At 35.5% G+C, this 21,762-nt stretch overlaps 1 protein-coding gene across 1 annotated transcript in view; it reads right to left on the bottom strand.

The window, feature by feature from the left end:
- GBE1 (1,4-alpha-glucan branching enzyme 1) overlaps nucleotides 1-21,762 on the bottom strand; it is a 136,910-nt gene that overhangs the window by 61,080 nt on the left and 54,068 nt on the right. Inside the window, exons 4-7 of the mRNA XM_030954545.1 lie at nucleotides 18,716-18,841; nucleotides 16,874-17,009; nucleotides 14,240-14,330; nucleotides 12,935-13,144 (exon numbers count right to left, since the gene is read on the bottom strand). Coding sequence (XP_030810405.1) covers nucleotides 12,935-13,144; nucleotides 14,240-14,330; nucleotides 16,874-17,009; nucleotides 18,716-18,841 — 563 coding nt within the window. The remainder of the gene's footprint in view (nucleotides 1-12,934; nucleotides 13,145-14,239; nucleotides 14,331-16,873; nucleotides 17,010-18,715; nucleotides 18,842-21,762) is intronic.

Raw genomic sequence — 21,762 nt, forward strand, 5'->3', positions numbered from 1 at the left:
ACTTTTTCATCAAAGAGACCTGAAGAACAGGTTTGTATTCAAAGACACCTAGTTTTTAATCTCAATTTCTTACTAGATACTGTCATTTCAACTATATAATTTGTACTTCATGAAGATAAAGATGAGTGCAATAAACACAATTTATGATAGATTGTGACTGTAGTTTTGCTTAGTAAGATACATGGCAAAATTATTATTTGCATCATCTCTGGAATAAATACCTACAAGGTAATTCTTGTATTGATTCACAGTTATACTTTGTTCTATTCATTATTTTATTTTCCAAGCATTATGCACCTATTTTAAAACCTCTTGTGACCTGAACACATTTTAACATACCCACTATCTTTCTTTAACCACGAAATTTGGAAGCTCCACAAGACAGGTGGGAAAGACACTGTGCCAAAATGTATTCAGTTGTATTCCCACTAATTCAGTGAAATTAAATTGTGACAGTGGAAAACTCAGATAGCATCTTGAAAATATTGAGTAAATAATTAGTGTCCTTAGATAGAAATTACAAAAACGTATTTGGCTGCCTAAAGCTTACTTAGAAAGTTGTTTACAAACAACACATTCCTCCGCATTTGAAAAAGCTTTGAGTACTGTATTTACATTTTTATGTCAACAATGGGATGGCAACTTGCACAACAAGGCAATAGAACCCTTTGATAGTTTTAAACCAACTTCTGCTCTTCTACAGGTTAGTGCACGAGATCTTGTACAAGATCACAGAACACAGAATGATCTGTGTCCAAAGGGGCCTTAAGGATTATCTAGTCACAAGCCCCCTGTGGGAAATAGTAAAGGTAAGATGATTTTTAGAAAATTAGGAAAGCATGTATTAGAAACAGAAAGAATAGAGAATTAGCTGTAACTACAAAGTTTGAAACTAGAAGAAGTTATAATAGTATAGTAAGTAAGGATATTACATAATAGTTCGAGTTTTAGTTTTAGTTAAGATAGACTTTAGGATTATAGAAAAATATGTTCAGTAAGATAGAAGAACATTTTAAGTTTAATAATGGTGTATTGTGTGTTGTTAATAGAAAAAAAAAGAAATATTTTGTGAAGTAAGTGCATGTACTTCAGTAATTTTGTTTTGTTTATCAGAAAAAAAATAACAATACTAACAGACCCCTCGCCATGGGCAGAGACATGACCAGTCTGGAGTCCTGTGCAACTGAACTTAAACATTTCTAGGGATGGGGCATCTACAGCCTCTCTGGACAATCTCTTTGGTGTCTCATCACTTTCTCCATTAAAAGTTTTGTTCTTATGTCCTTCCTTATGATCTAAATCTACCCTTCCAGTTTAAAACCATTGCTCCATGTCCTGCTTCCTGTATCCTGTCCTGCATCCCTTCCCTCAAACCAGTCAGCCCCACCCCACAGGTTGGTGCCATCAACAAAGTTCAATCCCAGTAAGTTCCTTAGGAACACTAGTTGTTACAGATCTACATTTGGAAATATTAATCTACCAATATATTTCATGCATTGGAAATATGTGTTTATTTTTAACACTAAAGTCTTTCACTGCAATGCCATGATTTTTAACTGAAATGAAATCAATTATTTACCTACTACAGATATCCTCTATTTCAGATTGTATTTCAGTGCAACTATTACTGATCCTGGCTTAGGTGGTAGCAGCATGCTGGTAACTTCTCATTAAAACATAGCTGAAGTGGAAACTTCATAATATTAGAGAAAACAAGTTTTGTTGTCTAGACCACGACAAAGAATACAAAGAAAACTAAAGCTAAGATTCTCTGAAATAGTTTAAAACAAGTTTGCCCTTGCATATATTGATAGTCTAGCATTGCTGGCAAATGAGTTGCTCAAGCCTCGGACTCTAATCAAATGTTTCTGGTTTTCTAAGTTTGGGTGAGGATGGTTCTGTGCTAAGAGCAACTGTTGATGAAACCTACAAAACATTTCCTGTTTCCAGTACACAGTTAATGACTTTATAAGAATGTTATTTTGAACTACTTTTTGTAAGTCACTACCTTTTTCAGCCAATTTGTTAGCTGGATAAGGATTAGAAAGAACATCCAGCTGAAAGCTGCTTGCCACTTCCTGACAGACTTTCAGTTTCCTCCCCAGTTAACCCAATGACAAAATAATTACCTTGAAATTTCTTACAACAAAGTCAAAGTAGATTTTCATCTTTTCCAATGCCCTTATCCAAGAAGGTGGCAAAGGAAGCCTGGAAACATCCATAATGTAAATTTTAGCGTTTTGTAGTTGACTTTTTTCCCTCTCCAAAAAGCACTCACTTTGTTAATCACCTACAGGGGCTCAACATCCACCCTACAACAGTTATAAGCCCCTAACTAATTTGTAGGAAGAAAAATACAGAATTTTAGATTTCAGGGTAGTGAGTAGACTAAAAATCCTGGGTAATAAACACGAAAGACTCAAATCAGAAAATGGGGATAAATAGCAATGAAAATCTTCTGGGACATTTTTTTCTCCAGTGATTGACTGACTAATTACTCCAATTCACCAATTGTTCGAACATAGTTTCTATCTATGAAATCTTAAAAGCAAGAGTTAAATTTCAACAAGAAAAAGTAAATTTCACCAAAACCAGTTGTACATACAGCATTTTGAAAGATTATGCTATTTGGTTCCTTAAACACCAACTTTTAGAACTTGTTTCTCAATGTCCAAGCTTAGTCCATTTAAAACGAAATAAATTAAAATAAATCTGTTATATTTAAACAATATAACTCATAATAAGAAATGTTTTTGGCTCGTAGCTGTGGCTACATTTACAGTCACAAAATGTCATTCAGATAAACTTGACACTTGAAGCCAGTGAAGTACCTATAATACTTCCTTTGTGTGAAAAATTCTATTTATTATTGTTATTATTTATTATTCTAATTATTTAGCAGCCTGACTAACTTGGTGTCATAATAAGTGAAACAGTAACCTAAATGGTTTCGTCCCCTTTTTTTTTTCTTTTGCCTTTGGGCAAGAAGAGAATGGAGGGAAGACACAGGAGAATTTAGCACTGCTTCCACCTGCTTGCAAAAGGTCAGGGTATGAAAATATAATACTGTACTCATTTCACTTCCAGTTGTGGCTAATGAAAAATGGATTCTTTCCTCAAAAGACACCAACTTCTCTATCACTCTACTGGAGAACTGTCTAAGAAAATTTAAATACACTACTAATAATAAGCCTGTGCTAAAATGTGTTCTAAATTATCATGCCCTAACCAAAGGTGGGCTACATTGCAACCAAAATGTTGCTAAATACAAACAGCAAGAGAAAAAAAAGTTAATGAACATAAAGCACTGAAGGAAAAAAACCAAAGAACAGTACCAATTTTTCTGAAGCTTTGTGGGTTAAAAACACAGGCTGTAGAGTCCAACTTTTTTTTTTTATGACAAAGAGAAAGGAAAATGGCCTCACTCCACATCATGAAATGACAAATTCTATGGTGTTTACATAAATCCCTGCAGCCAAGAGGCAATCTTATGCGTTTATTTAATCAGGAAAGTGACAACAGTCATTACTTTACTTTCTTCACATATCTTAAAGGAATAAAGAATAAAAATAAAGACCACAAAGAGAGTTCTTCTCTTGATTGTGAAGCCTTTTGATAAATATACTCAGCTAAACACTATTCATGCAATGACTAAATATATTATATATACAAAAAAAATCCATAGTTTTATTTCAAAATTCTTCAGAGAACTTAATACTCAGCTCTTTGTTTGAACAAATTAAGTCATCTCCTACAGAAAAAAAATTACAAGAGCACATAGTAGTGACTATGGATGTGCTTTTTCATTCTTGTTTATTAGTCCACATGTATCTATTCTTAAAACTACACTTGACAGGACTTAATTATTGTGCAGTAACACTAAATAAATCAAGGGGTAAGGTCTCCAAAGTATTACTTGTACACTTGTTTCCCTCCGCCTGAAATAAACTCATTAATTGCAGTAGAATAACTTAGAAAAACTTGTGTCAACTATCTAAACTATTAATTAATCAAACGGGCAATTAATTTCTTTTTTTTTTCCAAATAACTTCATATCAATTTTCAAGAGCTGACAAGGAATTGCAATATAGATACATACGAATATTGGGTAAAGAGCCCCCTTATCAACAAGGAGACCCAAAGTAAATCCATGGGGAAAATAGCCAAGGAAGTACTATATGCTTTTAAAAAAACCCAAAAACCACAACCACTCTTTTTTCCTGACCCGGTATAGAACAATTTGCTTTGTTCCCAGGGATAAAGCTTTTAGTAGATTATCGTCCTTATTCATTAGGACATGTTTGACATGATACACTATTTCAGTTTTTCTAACTTGCCCTATAACTACATCAGCCAGAACAGAGCCAAAAGCTGCTCCCTGTCCATCCATTACTATTATAATGGAACAGTAGAACCATTTTTTCAATCTTCTTTACAATTTCACCAATAATTTCCTAAGTATCAACTCTAACAAAATTTCTTTAAATAACAACAGTTCCAAAGTCATTATGGCATTTAAACAACCCCTAAAGAAAACATTTATATACAGCTGAGTATGTCCTTATAAAAATTCCCTGATTTTTAGCATGCTATCAGCAGTACAGTCCCATCCCATGCTGAATCTCAGTGAGTGGCTACAGGTGGGAAGCAATTCATTTGGACAGAGACAGCTACTCCCCGAAGCAGCAAGCTGCCCAGCCCTGTTGTGTGCATTGCTCTCTATCTCCACTTCCAATCACCTTCCAGAAACAGGAACTTTTGTCTTTATGCCATTCTCAAGAAAACTTGGCATCCCTTTCAAAACTCGAAGTAATATATCGGATCAACATAAATTACTTGCAGATTATTTCTGATCTGCTGGCCATACAAACACTACTGACTTTTGGAAATGCTACAGCATTTTTATTGTTTTCTACTTTGTAGACATAGCCTTTCTTTTTTTCCCCCAGTTATTTATTTTATGCTCTTTACAGTGAGTTTTCAAAAAACAGATTCAAGTGGATCTGTGCATTATATAACATATACATCATAGAACAGAAAAAAAAAACCTCAACAGTTGTCTTAATGCTTCCATCTTCTTTCCCTGCTGTGAGTTGTACCATGGTTAATTTTCCTCCAATGCTTAATTTCTTTGGATTAAAACCCTATCAGAAGAAAGTCAACATCCCTCATTTCATTTGTGGATTCTTCTCAAACTTGTACAACCATCAGCCTTTTCTCCAGCACAATCTTCTATTCACAACAGATGCTGCTCATGTAAACTGCTGCAGCAATCACTTAAGAATGCTGTAGAATTGTCAATTCAAGTGTAGAATACTAAATGCAAGACCATTATTGCATTTGGACTGATGCAAAATGATTCTCTGCAATGTGTTGAATCTTAGCTAATTTTAGATATGTATTGAAATACCATAATCAACTTCATGTAAGCGTGACTGTATTTATTCAAGATATGATTGAATTTAAGTGGCTACAAGTGGTCACTTCTATATTTCAAAATGTGCTACCTGACAAAATTTAGAACAATTGACTGCAACTTTTCAGTGTGCCTTTCTTCACATTTCAATATCTTGCTTTATTGCTGTAACATTTTCTGTGCAGCTACAATTTTGGAACTTTACACAAAGCTTTGAATGCTATGTTGGAGGTTAATTTGGGAAACGGGACACTTCAAAGAAAGCTACATGGATTCTTATGTGAAACTCTCAGAGCACCTATGGATTTAAAGCTTCACAGTCGGTTATACCAAAGTACAGTACAGTAAAACAATTAAGCTTGTTTAATTAAAAACTTTAAAAATTAAAAAGTAAAGCAATTATACAGCAGCTCTCAACTGCATGTACTATAAATCATAGAATCATGGCTGAAACTTTTTTTTTGCACTATTATTTCAATTTTTACAATTACATTGCGTTAAGTTCCTATGTATATCATCTCTTTCATGAATGCTTTCAGTAATCATTCCCTTCAAAAAAGGCAATTTATAAACTGCAATGTCCCCATACTTGAAAGTGTTTGCTTACTAGCATTTATAATGATGACTAAAAGAAAACAAAAAGAAACAAGGATTTTTAGGCATGAAAGGTCTTAAAGTTTAAAGTCTAAATTTTATAAAGTACTTTTATACTATCACAGTCACCATCAAAATCCAGTCTATTAGAAACAGAGCACTAAGGATCATAGGCAAATAGTGTTTTTAGAAACAATCTTTAATCAAAATAATTAAATTTATGAGGGGTGAGGGGAAGAATGAAAATCTCACTATTATGCTGCAAGCAGTGCTTCCTTAAAACAGTCATTAAGAAATAATCTTTGCCAGCCAAATGAAATTCCAATGCATATTATGCAGATCTTTAAATACAGAGCTTTCCCAAACTAATTTGGTAGAGGAAGACTGGCAGGAAATGAATTAAAATCAGCACAGCATTATGTTTTACATAATGAAACACAACTTACATCCTTGTTCTATTGTAATTACCCTAGAATCAACAATATGCCAAAAAGACATCACATGACTGAGAATCTCTTTCTGTCAACTCTCACTGCACTGTCTTTAGTCTAGCTGGAATTATGGCCAAAGATTCTCCCCACTGAAAACATATTTGTGACAACCATGGCGTGGCATTGGAAATGCAGCTGGGAGAATGTCATCTGCACCCTTCTAAGTCCTCAGAAGCTGCAGAAGAAAAAGCTTCAGTTCTTACACTCTGGGAAGTCAATTGGATATAATTCACTAATTATGCTCAAGCCACCCCGCCTGCTTTTCCCTCTCCTCTTCCTGTGTCTCAAAACCTGCACAGCTTAGACTCCTAAGAAAATTCCTTAACCGAGAGAAACCTGAAAAACCTTTAGATTAGAACTAGACAAGAAAAAGTTACAGACAGGTTTGTTAGGAGCACTAGGATTCAAAAGGAAGAACGTGGAAAGGCACAAAACAGTGAAGAGGACAACCCAATACCATCAAGGGTCTGTGACAAGTAGTGGCAGCCTCCTTTCTCCCAGCTGACTGACACCTGCCTGGCCAGCAGAGTCTGTTCAGGTGTCATCTCAGAAGCAATGAGTGTCCTAGCAGCCTTTAAATCCTTTCTATCCTTTGTGTGCATGAAGCTGGCAGTCAAATCTTTGCACTCTACAACGTATGCCAATAAAGGGCCCCTGAAGTGGATGGCAAAAAAACACACAACGTGTTATCTACAGTCTGTATCTCATGATCACATGTCAATTTTCCTTAAGAGCATTAGGCAAGGAACCAGACAGAATCTTTAGTACTGTGGTACTCCAGAGTATCAACTTAAATCTATTCAAAATGCTAATGATGTAAGCAATAAAGAGTAGCAGGATCCATTTCATCCTGAAAACTGTTACAAACCGTGGGGATGCTCCCAAAGAAGGCAACAAGTCTTTACCACCACTGATATTTAGAATTCACCACTGAACTGAAGGAAAACAAAACCAAAAATATTCTGAACAGTTATGTTCAGAGAATTATGAGCTCAGACAGGTACCCTACTTAACCAAACACTAAACTCTGAAAGATTTAAGTTCCAATTCATTCCACCTACTATCATCACCTCAGTGGCAGATAAAGACTGGCAAAGTAGGCAATCAGAATAAAGAAAAACAATTTGGGTGAATAACAGCTGTTTAAAGAAGAACTAAACACTGAGCTGCTGAAGATGTTAGAAGATAAACATGTCTTTAAAGAGTCAGATCCTGAAGTCAAGCAAAATCAGTGGATCTTTTCCCCTCAGAATATACAGCCTAAGGTTTATGCAGGATTTAAACACTGGGTGGCAGAAAAGGCCACTGTCTCAGCACCCAAACACAGGTGGATGTTTGAGATGCAAGAGAGCACCTGAGATACCTGCCCCAGGCTGGACCACAGGACAAGGGGAAAAAAGCTTCAGGTGACCCACCCCACTCTGGAGGGGCAAGCTGGGGAAGAGGCCACCTACACCAGAACAAAGACACAAGCTTCAACACATGACAGCTGCCCTGTTTCTGCAGCACTGACAGCAAGGTTAAAAGCAGTTTCTGAGCTATGACAGTTTATAACACACATTAACAAAAACTGAATTAAAAAAAGAAGAAAAAAAATGTAAAAAGTACTGAGCTATAATCAGCTGTTCCACCAGCAGTTCAGAAAACTGAGCTGGAGGGAACATCTGGACTGGCAGCAGGGGACTAGCAAGTCATCTGTTGCCCTGATGTAAAACTGTGGCTCATGGGACAAAGTGTTTATTGTATACACTAAACCCTACCCGTAGCACTTGAAAGCACATTTGGCATGGATGTCACTTGAAACTTCATAAAACTGACGAAGAAAAAACTTAATAGGAGACTTCTTCCATTATATGGCTTAGTTATGATTTTTAACCCCAAAAATATGAACACAACATCCTGTCTTAAAAAAGCCTTGAAAACAGGCCTCAGAAAAGGCCCAAAGGAGATCCTGGGACATCTGCTGGCCCCAATCCTTGCAACCAATATAATCTCTTACTGATCATACTGGGGCATTCAAGAAAGCTGGACAACTGCATTGTAAATCAATCACTAACTTTGCAGCAAATTCATCTCCTAGACTGTGAAATAACTTAAAATTTTGTCTAAGTGCTCAGGTGAAAAGCATCATAGTACTAAAAAACCAAAACAAACAAAACTATACCTCCCCTCCCCCCAAAAAAAAAACCAAACAAAAAAACCACAAGGCATCACATGATTTCTGTATTTTAATTCTACCATAATTCCTAAAAGCTCACAGAAATATATCAGTATACCAACTGACATTCAGAATTTGCTTAAGACAGAATAGAATCCAACAAAAGCTAAGGAAAATACAGGAAAAGCCTTAAAAGTCAAAACAATACTCTCAGACCTCAACAAGTCTAGAAGGGCAACATCATTTACACATTCTATTCATGTAGTGCTGTGGGAAAAATCTTTACTAGGTAATATCTTGTTCTCAATTATTTTTAAATTGTTTTGCCTGATTATTATTTTAGACACATTTGCTATTTGGAGAAATGAATTTAAATTAAAACACAATCAACCACTCTAGTTGTGATCCCACCTGGTCTCCAGGGTGTACGACATCATTTCTAATGAATCTGGCAGCTGAATAACCTTTGAATATGATTTTAGGAGGAAAAAAATATACTTTGCTTGTGTAAAATTAATTACCAGTAGAATCCTTACTTAAGATGGGAGGGTGTTTACATGTATTTCAAGAGAGCTATTTCTAACAGGAACACAACAGAGACTTTTAATTTCCTCCAAAATCAACTGTACAATGCCAACTGGAGTACCAGTCCAGATCTTCAGGTACCCCTTTTACACTAAAGCATTTCCCTGTCACGAATTCAGGGCTAGAAAAGTCACAATTATTAACAGGAACCAAAGCAAACTATAGAAAACTTTGTTTTTCAACAGAAAATGTTAAAATCAACTGCAATTCTCACTGAAGCTATGTAATTCTGGTTTGTGGGTTGTTTGCTGAGGGAAAAGGGATGGACACAGATATAGACAGACAGGATGGAGATGATGGAGACGAAGAGGCACCAAATTAGATCATTTGAGGAAAAAAACGCCCAGGATCTAGATTTTAGAAAAACTCACAAGAATGTGCAAGAGCTATGAAAACTATTAAAGTAAAAGTTTATTTTTGGTTGATTTTTAAAGTACTGATATTCTTTTATTGAAAATAGTTAAGCAAAAAGTATTCTATTGGCCAGCTAAATTATCTGCAATTACTCATTTCAATGAAATTGAGTTGTTATTCTCCTGTGACAACACCATGAACAGCATAATTTTAAAATGTTGTGCACAGTTTACAGAAAAGCTCCTGCTTCATACAACACTAGTAGAAATATGGATTCAAATATGAAGAATTTAAAATATGCCTTTTTCTTTTTAAGTAGCACTATGGTACTTTTTAAGTAGCAAAGATACAGTAACCCAGGCTGTCTGTGGAACAGGCTTACTATTGCTTTTCTTGTAGCTACTCTCTACTTACATGAATTTTACTAAAAAATTGTATTTAAATACACAAGGGATATAATCCTTTTTTTTTTTCCTTTTAGCATGGATATGGATCTTTTGCCACATTCTGTTACAGGAAATATTCACAGTTCCCTTCACAGACAACTGAATAATCTTGCAAATGCTGTGAGATAAACTTACTTACATCTTGGCTTTCAAAGAAAATGTAGACAGACTAAACTGATAAAGCAACTGTTCCTTTCCTTCATGGTAGAGAATTAGTTTCTCTCAATTCCAAAGTGAATTGAGCATTCTTTGCATTTGATGTTTAAGTACCTGTAAGATTTAATAGCTCTTCCCACTGCAGAAGGAAAGGGATTTAGTACAAGCTCTGTGCAGGATAGAAGGCTGTGCTAGCTGAAGAAATTTCGCTCAGCAAGCAAGCTTTTCTGTAGACCATTCAACAGACTGTATTTGTTGTCATTTATTTTGAGCAAACTTTCAACATCTGCCAGCAACTCGAGTCTCTCTCACAGATTTTTATGGTTGCCTCATCCAGACTAGAGCTGCTCATCCACTGGCATGGAAATTAGCAGAATGCCAATACATACTAAACTGAGGGGAAAAAAAAGCCAAACGCAACATTTTCAATGAAATGTCAGTTTGATTCTTCCACAGTTTTGCTTGGAACCTGCACACACAAAGAACAGGGGAAAAAATGCAAGCTATTTTTTAATCAGTTCCGTGAAACTTACAATGATCATGAGGGTTATAACTCCTCAGCCTTAAAACTTGACTACAAATACATAGAGAATATTTACTGTCTCAAGTATTAGGATGAAAAAATCCCTTAATGACTAGAAAAAGTTCACAGCTTCCTATGCTTGAAGGGGAAGAAAGGGTTTCCACAACCATTTGAAAAGAGAACTCCAGATTTGCTGTTGCATATCATGAGAGGGTAGGGGTGGGAAATGACCTTCAAGGGACCCACAGTCATCCAGTGCAGAGCTTCAGTTTCTCTGCTCTTTGGCATTCTCTAATCTCATCTCTCCCACTCACAGCTCTTTCCATTTCCCCTTTCTGCATTCAGCGCTGCACCGCTTCCAAAGCCATAGCATGAAAAGAAATTCCACAGGTACATATCACTGACCCAACCAAGTCATGGAGAAAATTCTTTGCTTCTGAAGAAATATTTAACATTGCCAAGTGCAACCTACAGAGGAGCTGGTTGTTTCTCTCATTTATAAATATCCCCCCAAACACTCAATACCAGCACCACTTTCCTTTCCAGCAGGAAGAACCAGAACAGAGGAAGGTCCATAACCACATTCCATTTTCTCACTACAGATACTCACACACTTTTTAGTTACTTATAAGCATCAAATGAAATAAAATGTCTAATACTATCATATTGATACGAAAGCTTTAAGATTCTTTGAAATACGATTGATTTGAGTATGAATTTAAAGCTTAATAGGAAAGACTAAAATGCATTTCTTAGAATTATTAAATCACAATTAATAATTAAATCACAATAAATCACATCAGAAACTCCCCCTAAAATGACCTGTTAAATTGTCCCAAATAACAAATACCAAATAAAGAACAGCTCATCCCACTAAGTATTGAAGTGCACTAGTCAGTTTTCACACTGGTCACTTGGTTTATTTGACACTGAGTTCCATTAAACAATTGGCCTATGCTATGTGTAACATGACTTCTGCGCAATCATATCCATCCAGTCCATGGCCATTCAATGCAAGCAGGGGAGAAAAATGGGAAAAACAAGAAATTGAACCTGCAGAACAAAAACCTTAACAACTAAGAGGTTAACAAGAAACTAGAACTCCACAGTTGCTCTTTTGAACATTCAAGGTTACCTTTGAATGTTCCTGTGACGAGCCATCACAGGAACATTCAAATGTAACCTTGAAAGGGTTAAAACAGGACTTGGTAATTGATAAGAAGGTCACACTAGATTATGCATCTCAAGAGGGAAAATAAGAGAATTTATCCTGGAATAAGTGATCAATTCTATACAGAATTAAGACACACCATAAGGAGATTGTGAAGTTACACAAAACTTAACGTGGAATGTTTAGAGAAATAAAGGAAAGGATCAAGGTGGTTCAAGGATGAACAAACAGAAAACAAATGTGAGGACACTGAAATATGCTGGCTGCTTGTGCCTGTTTCTCCATTTAAATCACTGAAACATTCAGTGTACAAGATCAATCTCCTTGCCCCCAATACCTCAGAGAATACAGAGTAAACAATATTAAGTACTAATAATCATGTGGCATTAATACATGTTTTGACACACAGTGTATTTATACTGGTTAATTAAGCTTGCCCAAACTGGGGTCTCTAGAAATGTCTACTGAAAATGACCCCTGCTTTGTATTAATTGTTGATTGACCTCCCGAAGCTCTTTGAAATGGAGTTACCTATCCTGGGGGAAATCTTTTCCTACATTTCAACAACCTGACAGTATGTCAATAAATTTACAGGGCTTACAAGTTTTCATCGGCTTTTCCTACTATTTTATTTTTATATACAAACATTATCTGTTATATATATGCAACATATTATATATAGCAGGAAAATAATAATATGCATAAAATACACAATTATATACTCTTATATAATAGATATTTACATTGATATTTATAGAAAAATGTTTTTAAATAAAAATAACTACACCATTATATAATACAATGCACATGGCATATAACACACACTTAGGTAGTCATAGACGATAAGAAACTAATGAAATTGAAATACATCATTTAGTGCTAGATTTTCAGGATTTAGGTAAGTAGAGGAATTTAACTCCACATTCTACAACTGTTAAACAACCCAAATGACTTCACCAGCTTGGTGAGGAGTGTAGTTTTAACAGAATTGCTATGAAATAATAACCACTAGCACAGCTGAAGTGATGTTTTATACTCACTTTGCATAGTCAAAGAGCCTGCTGTCCCAGAGCTGGTGATTGCCTCTATATCCAGAATGGAAGAAACAAGAATCTGTACCATCAAACTGGTTGAGACCATCTTCTGAGTTTTTTGAGGCGTGGCTGTGCACCACATCCAGCAGGACTGTGATGCCCATGGAGTGAGCAACATCAATCATTTCCTTCAGGTCGTCAGGAGTTCCATACCGGCTGTGAAAACACAACGTGGCCCCATCAGGACTCATGCTGGCAATGCTCAACATTCATCATGGAAAGTACATCAAAGTCAGCAGTTCTTCACCACCTACCCCACAGATGTACACAGGTTATTTTTTCAGCCTCTTAAGCAGTAGCTATTGCTTACAAACTAACATTTGAAACCATTTTTCCTTATAAGAATTCCATCATCCACACAATGTTTTGCAGAAATAGATTTTTTTATTCTTCCCTTTTTAATAATATATCAAAATCAGTATAAAAGATAACAGAAACAACTCTAAGCTTCTATTTAATATTAAACACTTCCTTAGCTCATAAGGGACAAGAATATATTCATATTGCTGGAATAAAGTAACACAATGATTACAAAAGCAAATGTACATCCACAAAGCCCACAAAATACACTATCTGCTATTGTCCTGCTTAGTATTTGGTTTAGGGACTACATTATTTTCTTATTTCTGAAAAAGATTTTTAGTGTCCTCTGCCCAACGCACCTTTTTTCATCTAATTAAGCGAGTTAAAAACTGCCTATCTAAATTTAGCCTGGTTGCCACTTGAGCTGCTCTAAGATTAAAAAAAAAAATTAAAAAATATGACTTCCACATTTATCATAATTTTCTTAACAACTACCTGAATTAATTTTTCATGTAATTTCACCCTATACCTCAAGTCTAAGTAGAGTCTGTTACAAGCCTGTAAGGGAAAGGGTTCCCACAGAAGACACAGAGCCATGATTTTAATAAAGTTCATTATGAACAGGATATAGTTCTGTTTGTTACTGCCAAGAATTCTACAACCCCAAACCCATGCATAAAGACTGCTGAAGGTGGATTACTCAGAATATGCTATGGTAGCTGAAGTTACTTATAAGCTTTTTGTCTGTATCCAATCCAAAGTGTTTCACAGAACAGCTGATCACTGTGCCAAATTGATTTCAGATTTAAGAGGAAAGTAAAGCAAGTACATAGCCATTGCCTCCAATTATACACTTTCTTGCAAACACACACCTGCATGCAATACTGATTTCAATGGATGGGAAGGAAGGGAAAAGAACAGAGAAGATGCTGGAGCACTTAAACTTACCTTGATGCTGCAAAGAAACTTGTGACCTGATAACCAAAACTGGCATAGTATGCATGTTCCATAATGGCCATCAGCTGGACACAGTTATAGCCTATAATAAAAACAAATATAACAAACAAATGCCTTAAGGATAGTAAAAACAGTATTCAATACCTGTATCATATCCATTCCAGTCTTCTCTCATTTTAGCTGCTTCTGACCCTAATGGTTAACACCTAAAGATTCAGTAACCTTCACAAAGCAATTCTAACTAATAGCTTATACTAATGTGATCTCCATGGCAGAAAACAGTCAATTTGTCAAGTGATCCACACATATTGAATCTCCCAGATGCAGACAGAAATAAGTGTAATCCTTATTTAACCTCAGAATATTAGTTATCCCAACCTGCATGTCCTGAGTTGCTTCAACTTTTGACATTTGCAGTCAGGGTTATCCACTGGCTACACATACTATGACAAAATCACAGGATGGTTTGGGTTGGAAGGGAACTTAAAAGATCCTCTAGTTCCCACTCCTCTGCCATGGGCAGGAACACCTTCCACCAGAACAGATTGCTCAACACCCCTTCCAGGGATGGGGCATCCATAACTTCTCTGAGTATCCTATTCCAGCGTCTCACCAAGCTCACAGTAAAGAATTTCTTCCTAATGTCCAACCTAAATATACCCTGCTTCAATCTCATCCCTGGTGTCCACTTGGATATCAAGCCATTGACTGAAACTCTGAGTGTGACCATCCTTCTAATTCCTTATCCACCAGCTGGCCCATCTGTCAGTGGCACATCTCTCCAGCTTAGACACAATACTATAACTTCATGACATATGAAACCTTTTTTTTTCATTCAGCAAAAGCACTTTTTCCCAACTTTAATAGTTATTTCTTCCCTCTACAAAGGTCTTCCAAAAAGAAAAATCACAAGTGTAATGTGCTTTTGTTCCAAGTTCACCCAAGAACCAAAGCAGTCCAGGAGGCTGGGGGACACACTGTGTTGTATCTCCTAAGATAGTTCAGTGCATTCTTAAGGAAGGGAACTCTACAGAATCAGTTTTTATCTACAGGTTATTAAGATTCACACCTCCACCACTACTTTGTTTGAAGAAAATATTCACTTCATTCCTTAGTTTCAACAGGATGCTGTAGGATTTTTTATTCTTCCTTGTTTCCTTAAAACCAGAGCTATTATTAGAAGACAGTTGGTGTGAGCTCAGCAATTTGTCAGATTCATTGCTGGTTTGTAATTCAGGCTTGTTGTACTTATTTTTATTTACATCATTTTTATAAATAAACAGCAACACTGCATCAAATTAATCTCATTCAATTTGCTTGCTACTTATTTTGCTATTTGTCATGCACATATTCCTACAAACTACTAATATATTAGAGTTCTCATATAGTGATGTCTTTAAGCTTGTCCTAAAAAGTAAGACATTCCACAACTGAATCTAACAGACCTTAAAATATATTTTAAAAATACTTAATTCCCAGAAAGTTTACTTATTGTAAACAAGAAGGAAAATTAGTCATAATTTCTATATACCCTAAATTTGATACTGCTTTTTATTATTTGCTGTATCAGCCTTCGCATGACATTTCTCCACAAAGAAAAAATTGTAAGACTCTGTAAATCCTATTAATTTCCTGGGACAAGTGAAACTCCTTGTCAGTAAGGAGTCACAGATATATAATGTAAAATCCAAAACTGCTTTTTAAATAATGTAAAACCCAAAACATCTTCCACATGTGCAAACTCCCTCATCTCACCTGCAAGCTCAACTTTACCAAAAGGCAAAAGCCACAAAACATTGACTTAACATGTAAAGCTACAAGAAAATGTCTTCTTCAGGCACTCTGATAAATAAAACAGAATTTTTAAAAAATCAAACACAAACACAGCCACCATCCAACAGAGGTTTCAGCTACAGATGTCATGATTATTTTACAGCAGTGTAAAATATGTATTTCATTACAAGGCAGAAGCTTCTGACATTGTCCATTACAGAAACAGTGCAAAGACACCATGGGAAAAAATAATTAAAGTGAAATTGAAGTGACCAGTTTTGCTGTGGCTCCTGAGATAATGTTACCAGCTCTTTCACACATCCTCTCCGATGCACTAGAAGTTCTTTTCCTGAAGAAGGTCTTTCATATTTAAAGTTTCCTTGTTCTGATACTTCTGAGCTACTGTTCAGAGATAAAAAAAGTCTAGCATACATATTCCGGCAAAACAAAGAATATTCAGGTATTTCTTTTGTCCTTCCTTAGAATTAAGCTTTACACTAGTAGAACCAATTAAGTATTTTCTGAAGACTGTCACAAAAACAGATCCTTTTTCAAGCTGAAAGCAAACCATACCAAAAGCAAATTAACTTACAATACTTATCTGGGCTTTAATAACCATATTTTACTTAAAAATCTGGAATAGACTTTAATTCACATATTCTATTTCAGTCTTTGTTTGTTCTCCATAGATTTGACTTGTTTATAATTTTTGCTCACCTAAGAATCTGTTTTTATAGCATCTAATTTTATAACAGGGAAATTCAAAAAACCTCTAGATACTTGACAGTTGTCCTTTCTAACAAGCACAGGCACAAAAGTATTATCTCTGCGAGCATTTCTGGTATTACTTACCAAGATCCTTTATTCTAGGCAGTACATTGTATGTGAAGTTTTTATAAGAAGCTACTTTGCCTTCTGGGGAAGCAATTCCCACATGAGATTCATAGATTCTTAGGCTTTTTAATCGCTTGGGAGAAGGATTCTTATGCTATAAGAAAAAAAACCAAACAGAGTTGTCATTAGGAACAGCTTAGGAGTGTTGTCATAATCACATAATTTGTACAAGATGAAAAACAATTTAGGTTTATTTTGTTTTTCCTCTAAGAGTATTCTAAACATTTCAGAAGCCATTGACCATTTCAAACTGTTAAAGCAAATGTCTGTTTGAAAATAATGTCCTTGATGAACAAGAAACTAGACATTCATGATTCAACACTTTTGTTATACTCTTTTTAAAGAATATACATTTCAGTGTTCAAACTGATAGTAGCCCCTTCACTTGATGTCCTTCTGAATCACTATGAAACTTGTTTGAAAATAGAGAAAATAGTAAGATAGGCTTTCATTTTTGAAGCATACCTGCTTTTTGCAGGTACATGAAATCGCTGTCTTATCTGAAATTTATAAATATGTTATTCCTAAAGAATACAGTTCCACAGCACAGAATCACTTATATTGTAAATACTTAAGATTAAAATGTAATTTAAAAATCCTGAGTCTGGAGAGAAGTACACAGCATTTCTAGATGGGTGAAAATTATTTGAAGAATACAGAGGCCATTGAAGTTAATATCTATTTGTTAGTTTATTATTCAGGTGAAATTTTGAAAACGTAGAACAAAACTAGTTGAATACAAACATGTAAACAGAAATTAAAGGAACATTGTGAAGGAAAAAACTTCTGATTGAGGCTCGCCTCCTGTGATTTATTTCCACTGGACACCTCTACTATTCATAAAAGGACTTTTATATTTTTTCAGTAAGGCCTTATCTGCACCCAAAAGTTCAAGCCTCTTTTTCACTCTAGGTCATCCCAATCACTGCATTCCCAAATCCTGACCCATTCCTTTTCTTGTGGACATTGAGACGTCACAGAGCATCATACAAAGAGCAGGCCACTAAATTGATAGACTACACACTTTAACAAGAGTTAATGTACATTATGTTATCTATTTTTAAAGAAAATATTTTCCATGCCAGTAACCTTTTCCTCTCTCAAGCAGTTGCTTCATAATTTGAGGTGGATGCAAAAATTTAACTCAAGATAGAGGTTACAGCATCTCTAACACAAAACCACTGCATACCATTTTTCAGGGAAGACAAGAAAAAGTTTAATACGAAACAACATCACTCAGAGAGTCTGAAGTTTCCAAATGTTCTCCTAGGGTTTTTCATATATGATGCAAAGAGTTCTCTCCCTTACACCAGCGCATGAGAAAAAAGAAGGCTTTACATTCAATAATGGGATTTTCCTGATATAAAGAAATCAGGATTTGACTGGAGCATTGGCACCTTATTTTGGAAGTTTTTGCTGACTTCATGGAATATTAACCTAGTGTTGAGTACTGAGCATTTGCAGATAACCAGTCCTTAAATCCAGTACTGATAATTCCCCGCTCTCCACCCTACCAGGAACAGCCATCTTGTCCCAGAATACCTTTCAATCTTGCCCAACAGGTGGCAAAACAACTTTAAAATACCACATTAATAACTATTTTTTATATATTCTACAGGAGGCTGGAAAAGCAGCTCAAAAACATCCATCATTAGAGTCATTTATTTCTGTCAAAGCCATGAAGAAAAGCCCTTCATCTCTCAGCTCTTTTAACTAGTTTGCTATTTCCTTTTATTTTCTTCCAAACATGGTAACAAAGATAACATGATACACCTCTTGAAAATAATATTGAAGCCTTACTATATATGACTGTGGTGGATTCCAGTGAACCCAATCATAATTCACTTTGTCTTCATCACGGACCACATATCTTGCCCAGGGTGAAATACGATAGAGGAGGGCGCCGTTCTGAGCACGAATCACCACCTATAAAATAACACAACATATGCAGGCAGTCACTTATAACTCACAGAACGCCTTCTATGCAAGCCACAGCACAGGATGAAATAGTAGACTAGACAGAAATTTAATTTAAAGAACACACAAACACACAATGCAAGTCAAGAGAAGGAAGAATGACCCTGCCCACAGGGATGATTTGCAAAGGGACAGTAAACCAGACATGTCACACAGGAGTGATGTTCACCAGCAAGAGCTGAAAGGTGAGAATATACATAAGATTTATACAGGTAATGGGAGAAAAAGCCTTCCCAAATGGATTTCTGTTAGGTTCCCTAATTACCCTGTCATTGCTATTTCCTTTCCATGTTCTGATAAATTTAAATAGACATGCAGTATTATGCCATTAGGATGAAAACTGTGATTTGTTTAACTTGACAAACAAAACAATCTAGCAAGGCAATTTTAATATCATAATTCCATCTTTTCCGTGCTCTGAGTGTCCTTAACAATGTCACATAGCCCAGAACCACAGACAACTCAAGAAGCACAGGACAGTTTTTGGGTCAAGGCGAAGAAAAAGTTCCACCTCTCTCACATCCTCCCACCCCATCCCAACTCCCCTCAGCACAGAAGGAACAGCACCACTCTGGTTTTGCTTGGTATCTTGGCTGCCACTAAAACAGTAACACAGATGGTTTGCAAATTTAGAACCTAGAAATGTACAAGCAAGTGAACGCACAGAATTCTTAATTCTGCTTTTTTTTAAGAAAGTGATGACTGAGACTTTTCAGTTTGGTTGATGGTTTTACAGGGCTTTTTATTTTTTGTAGGAAAAACTATGAAAAAGGGAAAGGGATTTTTGGGATTGGGATTTTTTCCACTCCTTTCTCATTTTTTTGGTTTAAAAAAGTGACTTGTCTTTGCTCTCAATTCCTAACAGGTAGTCTGGAAGGTGAAATTGTCAAAGAATTGCCTTTTCACTTCTGGCAAGAGTCTTTCACTGTTTTGATAGATTATTTGTATCCTTAACCCAGTCATGGAAGAAGGCAGGATCACAGAATCATGTTTGGTTGAAAGGGACCTTTTAAAGGTCATGTAGATCAACAAAGAAGAAAATATGTATATGCAGATGGTTAATGGATGCTGATAGAATAAGGCAAGGAAGAAATAATACTGTGTACTGAGGGACAGCAGTCAAACTCCAACAATTTAAAATAGGTTTTATAAAATGGAGCAATTCATATCAAAAACCTCACCAGAAAAAGCTGAGAAAGTTATTGCAAAATACTGTAAAGCTGTGTGGAAAATTTCTTCTGTTAGCTGCACTAGCAAAGCTGACCCAAAGAGTATTTCTGCAAATTCTATCAACACTGTGAAGATCCTCCTTGCTGATAGCATTGACAATTTGCAAATTATTCTTAAAATAATAAAAGTTATCTCCTCTCTCTAATATCACACTTCTGATGGTGCTATTGCTTCTTTTATTATTTTGTCCCAATTTACCCATCACAGAAATAAGATGATTACTGCATATAATAACCTACTCATCTTGGCATTCCTTTTTTCTAATATTTTAGCATAATTCATACTAGACAGGCTTATGAAGGGTGGGCACATTTAAGAAATGTGAAGTAATTAATCTACATTCAGAACATTAATTAGCTGTAGTACTGGTTTAATCCAAAAATGATACTGGAGGGGGGAAATGTAAATTTCTTTATTATGCTATATTAATCCAGTCACATACTGCCTTTAATTAAAGCCATTAAGCAATGAAAAAGTTAGGAGGAAAAAAAAAAGATATCAGAGAACCATTTAAATGGCCAACCATCAGTTATTTCACTTTTTCAACTTATACTGCTACAGTTATACTGCACAACCAATCTCTGCATCCCATCCTTCTGACAAAGTATAAGAACTTCTGTTGTTCTGTAGTCACTTAAATTGACCTTATTTTCCTTTATTTGTGAGACACCAGTGCATTTGTTTTAGCATTTATTCAGAAATAATTTTTTCAAGTGCTAGTTCTGCATTGAATCAAAACATCAACAAAGCCAAACTTAAGGGTTACACTTTTCAGGAATTGAGAGACTAACAGGAAATCATATAAGTTTCTATCAACTTTTAAAGACATAGTTTTAAAAGATAAAACTAAAACTTCCTAGAAATACATCCATTTATCTGTCATATATTATGATAGTAAAAATGTAGAGTCATAAACAAGCTGTGGAAATCTACAGGTTGGGTTTACACACTTGAACAGTCTTACAACTTTAGAGTCTGCTCTATTTTAAGGCTCACAATCTAAATTTTTGGGTTCATTCATTTTAAAACTTTGCTTTCAGTTCTATTATGCAAATATACAAGACAACTCCCATGCTCAAAAGAAAAAGTTATCACAGAATCACAAGGCTGGAAGAGACCTTTAAGATCATAGAGTCCAACCCTACATTTATCCAAAAGTAGAAATAATGAAATTTAACCATGCTAATATCAAAAATCTCAAAAAATGTGGGGAAGCACTTATTTTAAACAAGTAATCATAAAATTTATTTGTTGCTTTCTTTACAGTGTAGGTGGTCTTAAAAAAAATTTTCAAATATATCCAACCATGGCTATAGATTAATCTCACCCCTACAGTAGAAACCTTAATTTTGCTCATTTGTTGCTGTGATTTTTGAGTATAATGGGCTGTGCACAAAGAAAGCAGAGTCAAGAAAAACAATTAGTACACCACCAGAGCTGGTCAAGTTGAGTCCTTTCCTTCTCTGGTTTGCAGAAACATAATCAACACAGTGTCCTTACAGATCTATCAAGTCATCCCTGGCAATTTCAATTCTATGTTGCTATGCTTAATACTTTCCTTAATTTTATGTGAATACCATTTACAGAGTCTCTCCTAGGCTTAATTATCAAGCTCTGTACTCAATCATCTTTTTCGTCTC

Source organism: Camarhynchus parvulus, chromosome 1, assembly GCF_901933205.1.
Source record: "Camarhynchus parvulus chromosome 1, STF_HiC, whole genome shotgun sequence".
Classification (NCBI taxonomy): domain Eukaryota; kingdom Metazoa; phylum Chordata; class Aves; order Passeriformes; family Thraupidae; genus Camarhynchus; species Camarhynchus parvulus.